Genomic DNA, 13,850 nt, shown 5'->3' with positions numbered 1-13,850 from the left:
TGATCTCTTATGATGGGCCACTTCTCAAGGTTGTTATGAAGCTGGGAACCTGGACAGATGAAGTAATGTCTCTCTCTGGTCAAGAGGCAGGCTTATTGATTGCTTACTATAAAAGCAGTGGATTCTCCAAGCTCAGGGTTCCTTGGCTGTGACATAATCCCCACTGAGAGCACAGCATCTACCTGGATCTGTCCTGGCACCTGGGGGCAAGGAGAACCGATACATACATGCTGCTGCTCACACTGCCTGTTGAGCAATAAAGTCCTTTGTCTCTGACCCAGGAATCTCATGTCTTCTATAAATAAGCCTAAATTGAATCCCATACCTGATATATTGTGAAGGATGTCATACACACACCAGCCCTGGTTCAAACTCCACATGCAGCTCTCACAAAGAGCTGTCTCTGTTTAGCCCATTGGCTTCAGGGGTGCCTGCTGGTCACCAGGTTTGCCCTTCAGAGAACAGATTTGGGGTAGAAGTCCACATAGGCTCTGGAAATGAGCTAAGATCTTTGGACAGGGAATTCCATGATCCCAGGTACCAGGGTAGGTTCTAGAGGGCTAGGGTGAGAGCTCCAGATGGACGCATCCCCTTGGCCCTGCCAACTACGCATCCCGTGGAGGGGAACGTGGCTAAGGAGAGCCAGCACAGGGCCCTCTAAAACAGTGGGCCCAAATCAAGGGCCCATGTGTCCAGGTCTAAAGTTGGCTCTTGCTGGGGCAAGGTCCTTGAAGGAGCAAGAGGCACAGCAGCAAGAGAAACCAAAGTAAGAGCCAGTTCAAAAGTTAAGTGACTGAGTTCTTATTCCCATTCTACCTCTAAATGTTGAGCTGAACTTTAACCCCACTGGGCCTCAGTTTCTCCTTCTGTAAAATGAAGTAATGAGCAGTTCAATGCAATGATATCTAAGGTGTATTTCAAGTCTAAGCTCCTGTGATGCTACAAATCCCTGCTCAAGGAGAGAGGCTGTAGCTCACAGCCCCAAAGAAGCCTGAGAACAAAATAAGGAATAAATGGAGCAAACTGAGACAAAAACACCTCAAACTCAGGGCCAGGCAGTGTATGCACATTACTCGTGCAGAAGAACACTATACCAGTGGGGAAAAAAATAACAAGATTTCTCAGGGATGAGACCAGGGTGGGGCCATCCAGAGAGCTTATAGCTTATAAAGATGCATTCGCCTAGATAAGCTGGAAGAATTCTCCAGCAGCCACACACGGGCACTGCCCAAACACTGGAAAGTGAAAATCTAATTCTTGATGGAGCACAGGAAGAAGGGCCCCCTGGGAAACCATTTCACTCCCATCTTACATGCTTCCTAAGAGCATGCAATTAGCGGATCACCTCAGCAAAGGAAGTGTGAGGGTGCTTTCACAGGACTTCAGCTCTGTTCTGAGAGGCTCCCAGAGAAAAGCTGAAGAAAGATGAAGAGGACTTCCTCATCTTCCCTCCCGGCCCTGTCCTCTTCCAGTTTCCACAGCTCAGATAAAAGGTCTTTTCACCTAGAAATCAGTAACAGGCTAGGTGGCTGCTGCTGAGTCCAGTACAAAAAAAAGCAGGATTGACTCATAATCTGAGCACAAATTTTCACCTGGATAAATGGGTACGTCCCCTGTGGGGTATCGTATAGGGGTGGTAAAAAGGTATCATTTTTACCTTTTTACCAGGTGGTAAAGAGGTATCATTTTCTTTCATTTGGTCAATGATGAAACAGCTACTCACCTTCTTTGCCATGCCATGCCATATGAAACAATGGCCCCCAAGGCCTCTGCACCCCCCATGTCTGGTGACCCAGGATCCTGTTCACTTATCAAAATTGTTCCACTTCTGTTGTTTTTTGTAGTTTTGTTTTTGTTTTTGAGACAGAGTCTTACTCTGTCACCAGGCTGGAGTGCAGTGGTGCGATCTCGGCTCACTGCAAACTCTTCCTCCTGCTTCAAGTGATTCTCCTGCCTCAGCCTCCCGAGTAGCTGGGACTACAGGCACACACCACCCTGCCCAGCTAATTTTTGTATTTTTAGTAGAGACAGGTTTTCACCATGTTGGCCAGGGCAGGCTCGATCTCTTGACCCCATGATCCGCCCACCTCAGCCTCCCAAAGTGCTGGAATTACAGGCGTGAGCCACCACGCCTGGCCAAAGTTGTTCTACTCTGTCCAACTGCCTCTGAAGAGTGATAATATGAGAAGCATCAATGGGAACACACACACAGGTATGCATTCCTCAGCCCCCCAGCCCTGCACACAGCTCAAACACTGGTCACCTGCACAGGTGATGGGAGTAAAGGGCCTCAAAGTCTTCCCTTGCCCAGCACTCCAATCACCAGCTCCCCATGGCTGGCTCTAGAGCAGGGCACTGCCAATGCTCACATCGTACTCATTTTGGTTAGTGTAGTGTTCTCTGAGTACCACTGAGGCCTTGGCAGGAGACAGAGAGAAAGGGGGAAGAGCAGTTAGAGGAACTCCAGGTCCATTTCCCGTTTCAGTGGCAGCAGCCCTGCTTTTATTTCTTTCCCTCTCAAGCCAAAATACATTAAAAGCCACTGGTCTTAAATATTATGACCTTAGGAAGTCCCTGCTACAATTATCTGTGGGAAGATCACAGATGAATCCATTGCCAGCCATTACTACCATAAACGTGTAGTCCATGAGGACAGGTAGAAGAAATGGAAGGAGCCATTGGGCTCCTGAGAGTCAAGGGAAGGAGGCCAAGGAGGGAGGAACATCAACGAACTTGCTCTGCTTTGCAAGTAAAGTAAGCCAGACAAAGACAAATACTGTATGATATCACTTACATCTAAAAAAAAAAATTTAATTCAAACTCATAGAAACAAGAGAATAGAAAGGTGGTCACCAGGGGCTGGGAGTGGGGGAATTGGTCAAAGAGAACATACTTTCAGTTATAAGGTAAATACATTCTGAGGATCTACTTACAGCATGGTGACTATAATTAAAATGCCATATGATACACTTGAAATGTGATAAGAGAGTAGCTCTTAAGTATGTTTATCAAAAAGAAAAAGAAAACAAGCAACTATGTGAAGTGATAGATGTGTTAATTAGCCTGATTGTGATAATCATTTCACACACATACAGCAAATCGTTACATTGTATACTGTAAAAATATGTAATTTTGTCAATTATACCTTAATAACACTGACAATGAAATACATAAACAAACCAAAACAACTTTCCCTGCTTTAACAGGTGGCTAGGCTAGCACCGGTCACAATCACTAATAGCACCCTGACAAGGGAAGGCTCGGATCCTAATAGCATGAGCTAGATTAGTATTATTATTTGAGATGGAGGCTCGCTCTGTGGCCCAGGCTGGAGTGCAATGGCACGATCTCGGCTCACTGCAACCTCCACCTCCCAGGTTCAAGTGATTCTCCTGCCTCAACCTCTTGAGTAGCGGGGATTACAGGCATCTGCCACCACGCCAGGTTCATTTTTTGTATTTTTAGTAGAGACAGCATTTCACCATGTTGGTCAGGCTGGTCTCAAACTCCTGACCTCAGGTGATCCACTCACCTCGGCCTCCCAAAGTGCTTGGATTACAGGCTTGAGCCACTGCACCCGGCCTAAAATTATTTTTACAAGAAGCAAATATTATGTGTATATCTTCCTTAAGTCTGAAACATGATAAACAAGTAGAAATGTATCAAACTAAAAAGCTTCTGCACACCAACAAAAACAATAAACAAAATGAAAAGGCAGCCCAGGGACTGGGGGAAAATGTTTGCAAACCATATAAACCATGAGGGGTTAATATTCAAAATATATAAGGAACTCATGCAACTCAACTGCAAAATTAAAAAACCCAATTTTTAAAAGTGGGCAAAGAACCTGAATAGACACTTCTCTAAAGAAGACATAAAAATGGCCATCTGGTATATGAAAAGGCGCTCACTGCCGCTTGTCATCAGAGAAACGCATATCAAAACCCCACGTGATATCACATCTGTTAGCGCAATCATTATAAAAAAAAGACAAGATGTGACAAAGGTTGGCAAGGGTGTGGAGAAAAGGGAACCCTTTCGCACTGTTGGTGGGAATGTAAGTTAATAAACGATTATGAAAACCAGCGTGGAGGTTCCTCAAAACATTAAAAATGTAACTACCATATGACCCAGCAATCCCTCTGCTGGTAGATACCCAAACACGATGAAATCAGCATCTCCTGGAGTTACCTGCGCACCCATGTGCATTAACGATGACGAGTCTTGCTTTAGAAAAATATTCTAATAACTGGAGAAGAAATGACTGAATTCTATAAAGCTACTTTCAAACCCCTAATGTATTGATCTCTCTAGCAATAACTATAAATTGTTGAGAACCAAATAACCGATTTTTATGTTCCTTCTGAGGGAAGCATGTAGTGGAAACTATGAAGACTTCTTACCAAAAACCGAAACCAAACCAAGTAGAGTCTGCAGTGGGCGTAGGACTGTGCTTATGCACACCACAAGGATGTCATAAGTGCACCGAGACCACGGAAGGCTCTATAGGACAACTGACTTGGTCTTTACTAAATAACAAGCAGAGGCATCAAGAGAACTTACAGACAAAGAGGTACGTAAGGGACATATCAGACAGTTTGAACACCTTATCTGGATATCTGATTCAGACAAGCAAACAAAAATAAAAATGTGGAAGGATGGAGGGAAAGAGGGAAGGAGGAAGGAAGGGAGGGAGGGAGGGAGCAAGGGAGGGAGGAGAAGAAGGGAAGAGAAAAGAAAAGAAAGAAAAGGAAGGAAGGGAGGGAAGGAAGGAAAATAAAGAAAAAAGAGAAAAGAGAAAAAGGAAGGAAGGAAGGAAGGAGGGAAGGAGGGAAGGAAAAGAAGGGAAATGATCAAACAATAAGCACAGTCTACCAGGAGAGGGGAGGGGAGGGGAGGGGAGGGGAAGGGAGGGGAGGGGAGACTTCCCAGGCAAGGTGGCCCGTAGGTCCTTCTCCATCACCCACCACCACTTCTCCCCAACACATCCCTGCTGTGCCTCTGCTGCCCCCATGTGGCCAAGGGAAGGCCTGACACAGCCTGTAGAGGACGAAACTGAACACAAACTCAAAGGTGGTCTCTGACAGATTGCTCTTCCCTTTTTCACCAGTTCCTGGCCAGGATGTGCCCCACCCACCCATGAACACGGGGTTTCTGCGGGAGCAAGTGCCAGGACGGGTACGGGAACGCCTATCTGCTCAGGACGCTAAAGACAAGGATACAGATGCTGGCTGGAGGAGCAGGATCCAGAGAACCAGAGCCGCCTCAGGCAATCCCCGCAGGGGAGTGAAAGTGGAGATAAAAAAAGGAGCAAGCCCCAGGAGGCTAAAGGCCAAAGGGAGGCGGCGAGACCAGCTCCCTGGCCTCAGGAGACCAAGGGAATGCCACGCTAGGCTGGTGGCCCTTCCTCCCTTTGGGCGGTCGGTCTTACAGAGCACTTGCAGTGGACTGCTCCTGAGTGCTACCTGAGCACAGGTTCCCAGAAAAGCGGAGGAAATTTCAGTGGGATCCCACCGACGGCAGTTTTAACTTATGTGTGTATTAGCCGGCTTTTTGAGCAACAAACCATGAAGAATCAGGAAATGGGAATTAAATTCATTTGTTCTTATCAAATAACATGCAAAGAGATTTAAACTGATCCCTTAATATTCATTCGCACAATTGTTATTGGGCATTAACGCTGACCCTTAATCTGATTAAATTTTTATCTACCCAGTGAGTCCATTTTTCTCTGCTGAATTTGTCGGCTCTCTAACACTTAGGGTGACAGGATTCTCTGACTGAGAAATCATGGTCACAGCACAGGTACGCATCGTGTGAGCACACGAACACATACGTTCTGGAAGAAACTCTCCAAAAGCCAGTTTCTTAACCTCACCTTCACCCCTTTCTCTTGTATATGACCCAGGCATAAACCTCCATATACTCCTCCCATATAAAGATTCCAGAGCCAGACTGCCTGGGTTCAAATGTAGCTTCTGCATTTACCGTGTGACCTTGGACCTCGGTTACCTCCGCTATATAATGAGAATAATAACGCCACCTCGTCGGTTTAAATGAGTTCATAGCTGTAAAGTGCTTAAAACAGCGCTTGGCACAGCAAGTGCTGGAGGAATCTATCAACCTGGTGCAATTACTATTTTAAACGGGTTTGGAAATGCAACTAATAAACTAAATTTTAAAAAACGAATTTTAAAACAATGATTTTCTCTTTTTTTTTAACTAATAAGTATCATTTGTTACTAAAATTGGATTACAATGAAATGGCCATTGCCTTCTTATTTACCTCTAAATTTTGATGTCATTTTCAGGAGAATCAGACTTGCTGACCTGATTCTCCTCTAAGCCTCTTTTTTAACTCCCTGGCAATAGTCCTTGTCACAATTAGCTTCTTCTTCAATCCTATATCATTTAGGAAAAGTAAAGAATATGCATGTATGTGTATACATGTGTGCATGTGTGTGCATATGAGAGTGTACACCTATGTGTATTGTGGATGTGAATACGAGAATATGTGTGCCCATGTGTTTGTGTGTGTGTGTGTGCGCAAGAATAGCACGTGTGTGCGTGTGCACGTGTGTGTGTAGCAGGAGTGGGTGGGTGGAGTTTGGCCATGCTGAGCATCTCAGCACAACTGAGCTTTCACTGTGACCTCCTCCACTTTTCTGCCATGTCTGGTTCTGGATTCTGCCCCCTTCCTTCCCCACCTTCCATCTGACAGTGCTGTCGACTCTCACTCCGGTGACCCTTACCTGTTAGTGTTCTCTAGAACCTCTACCTTCTTCCGAAGTTCCAAGTTCTCAGTTGAACAAGATTCCACTCTACGAAGGAAGGAGAAAGAAGAAAATTATAGCCCCTAGAGCAAACACTAAGCTCAGAGCTAGGGGGGAGGTAAGTGGGGATGAGGAAAAGGAGGGGAGGGGGATCTGCTACTCCACGGAGGTGTGGGAAAGAATGAAAGATGAAGAGACTTAAAAAAAAAAAATAGAGGGAACTGGGGCTGGGTGCGGTGGCTCATGCCTGTAATCCCAGCGCTTTGGGAGGCTGAGGCGGGTAGATCACTTGAGGTCAGGAGCTCGAGACCAACATGGTGAGACCCCATCTCTACTAAAAATGCAAAAATTAGCTGTGTGTGGTAGTGTATGCCTGGAATCTCAGCTACTCAGGAGGCTGAGGCAGGAGAATCACTCAAACCTGGGAGGCAGAGGTTGTGGTGAGCCAAGATCACGCCACAGCATTCCAGCCTGGGCGACAGAGCGAGACTCCTTCTCAAAAAAAAAAAAAAAAAAAAAGGCACTGGTCTAGGTGGCTCACACCTGTAATCCCAGCATTTTGGGAGGCTGAGGAAGGCAGATCACGAGGTCAGGAAATCGAGACCATCCTAACCAACATGGTGAAACTAAAATACAAAAAATTAGCCGGCCATGGTGGTGTGTGCCTGTAATCCCAACAACTAGGGAGGCTGAGGCAGGAGGACCGCTTGAACCCGGGGAGCTAAGATTGCAGTGAACTGAGATCATGCCACTGCACTCCAGACTGGGTGACAGAGTGAGACTCCTTCTTAAAAAAAAAAAAAGAGGGAGCTGAGTGACAAGTGCCTGAATAATAATAATGAAAGATGAATAGAGATGGTACAAAATACAAACCTTTTTCTAGGGTGTTACAACCTTCTTTCCTGTCACCTCCTCCCTAATGTGTGTAATGCCCATCATACTTCTCCCTCTGTTCTACAGTAATCTGGATACTCCTGGCTGCAATCTTACCAGGACTGATAAGAAGTGAGGAGACAGCAAGAGATGAGGACAAGAACCCCAGACAAGGAATCCCGGTGCTGGGGCACGCATGCCCAAAAGAGACAGTAAAGAGATTTTCATAGAAACATCTTGACCTTGGATGCCCATAGAAAATGGTGGGACAGCATGGGACTACAGTCGTCCCATGGCATTCGGGGGGGGATTAGTTTCAGAACTCACCGTGGATACCAAAATCTGCAGATGCTCAAGTCCCTGATAGAAAATGGTGTCATATTTGTATATAACCTTCACATATCCTCCAGTATGCGTTCATCATCTCTAGGTTACTTATAAACCAAACCCAGTGTTAATACTATGTAAATATGTGTTATCTTGTATTTTTAGTTGTATTAACTTTTATTGTTATAGTGGTTTTTTTTTTTTTTAATTGAGTTGTTTTGTTTTGGTTTTGGTTTCTTGAGACAGAGTCTCACTCCATCATCAAGGCTAGAGTGCAGTGGCACCATCACAGCTCACTGTGGCCTCAACCTCCTGGGCTCAAGTGATTCTCCCCTCTCAGCCTCCTGAGTAGCTGGGACCACAGACATGCACCACCAGGCCTGGCTAATTTTTTTTTTTTTTAGAGATGGGGTCTGGCTATGTTACCCAGGCTTGTCTTGAACTCCTGAGCTCAAGCAATCCTCTCACTTTGGCCTCCCAAAGCACTGGGATTACAAGAGTGAGCCATCACACCCAGACTATTGAGGCTCTTTTCTGAATGTTTTCAACCCATGGTTGGTTGAATCTGAGGGTGGTGAACCCCCAGATATGGAGAACTGAGTATACTTAATGCTGTATGACCAGTATTTAAGTCAAGTGATAGAAGCACTAAACTTTCCATAGTAACTTCTAGAAACAGCTGGGAACCACCAGCCACTCCTTTCCCCAGATCCACATGAAGTTCATTTCTGGGCTTGGGGCCTCATGCCCATCTTAAAAAGATCTGGGTTTGTTTACTGAAGAACTAACTTCTCGGGCTAAGACAAAACTGTCTTTTTCTTAATTCCCCTTTTTCTAACAGCCCACCTGTTATTACAGACTTTTCAAAAGAACAAAGATTACCTTCAGGTGTTTTTCCAAAAATTCACTCACATAGGACATGAATTAGAGTGGCCGGAAAATAAAGGCTGCCAACCTGACTTCTTTCTTTCTTTCCCTGTGTGCCCTCTCTAGAGCATGAGGGAGTGTGGCCAGAGGGAGCTGAGGAAGAGGCACTGATCCTTTCAGCTAAAACAGGGCTCCTCCTCCTCGGAGTTCCAGGAACGTGCAGGAATGTTAATATTGGTATTTGTTTGAAAGGAAGTCTCTGAGGACTCGAGATCCTTGGCTGGAAATGGTGTGAGTCAAACGCCTACTAAGATACTTTGACTTCTCTCCATATTATAGACATCCCCTACAAATAACCACCAGGTGGCAGGCAAAATATAGCTGATAAACCACCGGGTTTCCAAGGCGGCCTGAAAGAGGAACTTAACTGCTATTGCCAACTTCTCCGCATACCCACATTTCTCTGTGCATACTACCCCATAAACACAGCAACTTGTCAGCGGGCTTACTTTTTCTCCAGGCTGTCCATGTATTCTTTCTTCTTTCTCCTACTCTCCTGGGCAGAAATCTGAGAGAGAGGGGTGGGAGGAGCAAGATTAATTTCCAGCTCTATAAGTAAGCCAGTTAAGATGGGAGGTGGTTAGCACAGAAGTCACCGAAGCCCTGCTCACTTCTGCGAGCTGCTTGTCATTTGTTTAAGCTGCTGGTTCATCGACTAGTCACCTATTCTGTCCTCCTGGGTTTCCAGCTGCCAAACTCACGCCTATTTTCCTACAAACTAGGCCCCCAGTAAAATGGACACTGAGTGTCAGGGTGCAGTGGCTCCTGCCTGTAATCCCAACACTTTGGGAGGCCGAGGTGGGCAGATCACTTGAGGTCAGGAGTTCCAGATCAGCCTGGCCAACATCGTGAAAACCCATCTCCATTAAAAATGCAAAAAAATTAGCCGGGCATGGTGGCATGTGCCCGTGGTCCCAGCTGCTCAGGAGGTTGAGGCAGGAGAATCTCTTGAACTTGGGAGGCAGAGGTTGCAGTGGGCCAAAATCACGCCACTGTACTCCAGCCTGGGTGACAGGGTGAGACTGCATATCAAAAAAGAAAAAGAAAAAGGAAAAAAAGTGGACACGGAGTGAGGAGCCAGACCAGAACATGTAGCTCACACAGCATCAGTGTGGTCTCAGATAAATGAGTTGAACTCCTGCACCTCCTGAACTACATCTATAAAATAAGACAGCTTGGGCTTAGTCATACATCAACTCGCTGCTGGTTCTGCGCATGGATAGAGTGACACTAAGCTCCTGTCTTCCTTCTCCCTTCGCCCCCTCCTTCCTGATAGGCCTGTGCCTGGGCCAGGCCCCTGGTTTTCATTAGCCCTGCTCAGCACTGAGGGGCCTAGGGTTAGGAGATTACTGAATCCAAATATAGACCAGCAAACTGCAGAAGTTTTGTAATCACAAAACCCTACCAAGAAAAAAAGAAATTAACCAAGCACTCTCGGTGTATTTGTACTTTATATATATGACACATATATATGCTGTATTATATACATAGATGTATAAAATACATATACGTAGGTCTACTAGAGGAAACTATTGTATATATCATAAACCCAAAATTTAAAAGGCTGAGATTGCTGGGTGCCGTGGCTCACGCTTGTAATCTTAGCATTTTGGAAGGCCAAGGCAGGTGGATCATGAGGTCAGGAGATCAAGACCAACCTGGCCAACACAGTGAAACCTTGTCTCTACCAAAAATACAAAAATTAGTCGGGCATGGTGGCGCATGCCTGTAGTTCCAGCTACCCGGGAGGCTGAGGCAGGAGAATCACTTGAACTGGGAGGCAGAGGTTGCAATGAGTTGAGATGGTGCCACTGCACTCTAGCTTAGGTGACAGAGCAAGACTCCGTCTCAGGAAAAATAAAAATGAAAATAAAATAAATAAAAGGCTGGGATTTAAAAAATAAACCTAAATTGCAGGAAAAATGCAATTTAGGTTTATTTTTTTTAAGTCTCAGTCTTTTATTTATTTACTTAATTTTTTATAAAACCATTATATTATATTTATAAATTAAAATATTATATTTATAATTAAAATATTTTATAATATTTAATTTGTAAATTAAATCATATTATAATTTCCCTAAGGGGGAAATTATAATAGCTTCCTCCCACCCCTGAATGTATCATCATGGGTACTAACAAGGTAGACATTGATTTGGGAGTCTGCTCGCCTCAGGAGGAATGGGATGGGCTGGAGGAAGAGAGGGGTAAGTGGTGAGGGTCCTCCCAGGACCTAGAGAAGGGAAGGGCTGGGCCTTGATCTCCATCACAGGATGGGTTAGTGCTGGCCATTGGGAAGGCAGGGAAGGGCATGCTGCCTCGATTCTGCTTGTGTCTCAGCTCTAGAAGTGCCTACATTTGAAGGGCTCACCTTATTCTTGATCTTCCTCCGAATTTTCTTCAGGGCCTTCTCCTCTGATTTTGTCAGGGGCAATTTGGTAGGGATGGGATAGCCCTCAGCAATCAGGGTCCTCTTCTCCTCCTCTGTCAGGACCAGAGGGCCTGATCCCTGCAGTTTCTGTGCAGATCAAGGAGCAGAAAAGGGTGAAAAAAAAAAAAAAGAACTGCGACCACTGAAGAATCACCTCCCAATGGGGTAATGAGAATCTGTTACAATGTCTTAAAGGAGGCTCTGAGACAAGGATGCCCTGTCTGCTTTGGGTGACAGATGGGTATTTTGAAGGGCACGGGAAGATGGGGAAGACACTCCCATGTGAGTGTTATAACCTACGGATTATAATTCAAGGGAAAGAATAAAGAAGCCTCCACCCATTATTTCCCAGGAAGCACCCCACTCACTAAAACATGAAAAGGAAAAGCAGAGAAGTCATTTCCCACATCCCTAGAGATTTCCTGGCCTTGGAGTGATGCAGTATTCATTTGCAGCCCTGCTTTGTGGAAGTTTTGTTGTTCTCCTTAAAAATGCAATTTTATAAGGTGCTCTCTATACACCAGAAGTCACTTCTCTCCTCTACTTTTAGCTACAGGTCTAGAGCACCCAGGAACACACCTGCAGGCTCTTCTCACAGAAGCCTCTGGCTTCGTGGTCTTAGATTGTCCATCAGCAATGAAGGCAAGAACAGTATCCCATCTCATGGAACCCACACACAGTAGAATGCCATGCTTATAATTAATCAAACAGAATCCCTATTGCATTTTAGCTCCATACTAAATGCCATGGAGGACTCAAAACAAACTCTATCTCTCAAGTAGCTTGTGATCAAGACTGTGAGACTAAATTGATACCCATGAAAAGATAAGAGTAAATGCTGAACTGTAATCTTAGTTGATATGGTTTGGCTCTGTGTACCCACTCAAATCTCATCTTACAGCTCCCATAATTCCCACGTGTTGTAGAAGAGACCCAGTGGGAGATAATTGAAATTAGTGGGGGTGGGTCTTTCCCATGATGTTCCTATGATAGTGAATGGGTCTCAGAAGATCTGATGGTTTTAAGAGCGTGCCTTGCACAAGCTCTCTTTTTGCCTGCTGCCATCCATGTAAGACATGACTTGCTCCTCCTTGCCTTCTGCCATGATTGTGAGGCCTCTCAACCATGTGGAACTGCAGTCCAATTAAACCTCTTTCGTTTGTAAATTGCCCAGTCTCAGGTATGTCTCTATCAGCAGTGTGTAAACAGACTATTACATTAGCTAAAGGTGCACTAAAAATTTGAAGTAAGAGAACACTGCTCTGAGTTATATGATCAGGAAAGGTTTAGGGCAGGAGATGAGATTCTAATTGAGCCTCCTAAAAGAAAGGGGATGATTTACATAAGAGAGAGTAGGGCACTCTAAGCAAAAGGCAGTATTTTGAAAAGTCACTGAAGATGCCACTCTGCCTAGTGTGGGTAAGGAGTTCTTGAAGCAGCAGAGGGTTGGGCACCTGACAATGAGTAATGGTATCAGGGCTTGGTGCCAACAGGTAATAGGGAAACACAAGATGGTCTGACATGGGGAAGAGTTCCTCCATAAACATGTAGGATGGACTGATCATAGCAGTACACACAGGTATATAGGATACAAACTATTCTAGTCATCCAAGGAGTGAAGTCAGGTTCAAGTTGAAAATGTGAAGAAAGAGTGGAAAGGCGAATTTCCTTGTCCTCAGTAATGGCGAAATATAAGAATGTGGTTACAGATCTAAAACTTTCAGGGACTGAATCAATCTAAATTTTCTAAGTTATGTTAATGGATGGATGGTTCTTACAGAATTTTTAAACATCTCATTTAAATTTGCTCATTGTGATACTGTAAATTCAAAAAAGCTGATTATAATTTTTTAAATTTCACAGAAATCAATTCACCCCTAGAACAGTAAGAAGTTAATGACCTATTCTTCTTTATTATGGCATCCTCCTGTATGTGAGGGATGGATGCCGGCTCTTGACATCTGCTCTGAGTTTCTGGATTAAGAACATGCAATACACAAAAAAAGGCTTAAACTGTTTTTGACCTCTAGGCATCAAAGAATTTAATCTCAGAGTAATTTTAAATTCACCAAAAATTGCTTATTTAAAATATAAAAGGCATTCACTATGACACAGGCCACAAGGACCATCAAATTAATGCAAATATTTATAATAGAATTTTGAGGAGAAAAACCCAAAATTTGTATTCCTCATGCCTACAGTTCGGTAAAATAAACATGAATAAAAACTGGAAGAGTGCATGTGAAAACCAAGAGAATTGTGGTAGTAAGGTCTTATTGTTCAACACCCACCTACAGACACAGGGAGGGGAGTATCACACAGTGGGGTCTGGCGGGGGGAACTAGGGGAGGGACAGCGGGCAATGGGGAGTTGGGGAGACAGCATGGGGAGAAATGCCATATATAGGTGATGGGGAGGAAGGCAGCAAATCACACTGCCATGTGTGTACCTATGGAACAATCTTGCATGTTCTTCACATGTACCCCAAAACCTAAAATGTAATAAAAAAAATGAAAAAA

General features: G+C 44.5%; 1 protein-coding gene across 2 annotated transcripts in view; it reads right to left on the bottom strand.

Annotated features, from left to right (window-relative positions):
- CREB3L2 (cAMP responsive element binding protein 3 like 2) overlaps positions 1–13,850 on the bottom strand; it is a 138,463-nt gene that overhangs the window by 19,781 nt on the left and 104,832 nt on the right. For both annotated transcript variants that reach the window (XM_002751946.6, XM_035254656.3), the window contains exons 6-8: positions 11,272–11,418; positions 9,350–9,408; positions 6,753–6,821 (exon numbers count right to left, since the gene is read on the bottom strand). In XM_002751946.6, coding sequence (XP_002751992.1) covers positions 6,753–6,821; positions 9,350–9,408; positions 11,272–11,418 — 275 coding nt within the window. The remainder of the gene's footprint in view (positions 1–6,752; positions 6,822–9,349; positions 9,409–11,271; positions 11,419–13,850) is intronic.

This window comes from Callithrix jacchus, chromosome 11 (assembly GCF_049354715.1).
Source record: "Callithrix jacchus isolate 240 chromosome 11, calJac240_pri, whole genome shotgun sequence".
Taxonomy (NCBI): Eukaryota; Metazoa; Chordata; class Mammalia; order Primates; family Cebidae; genus Callithrix; species Callithrix jacchus.
This window is presented reverse-complemented; position numbering and strand designations above follow the sequence as displayed.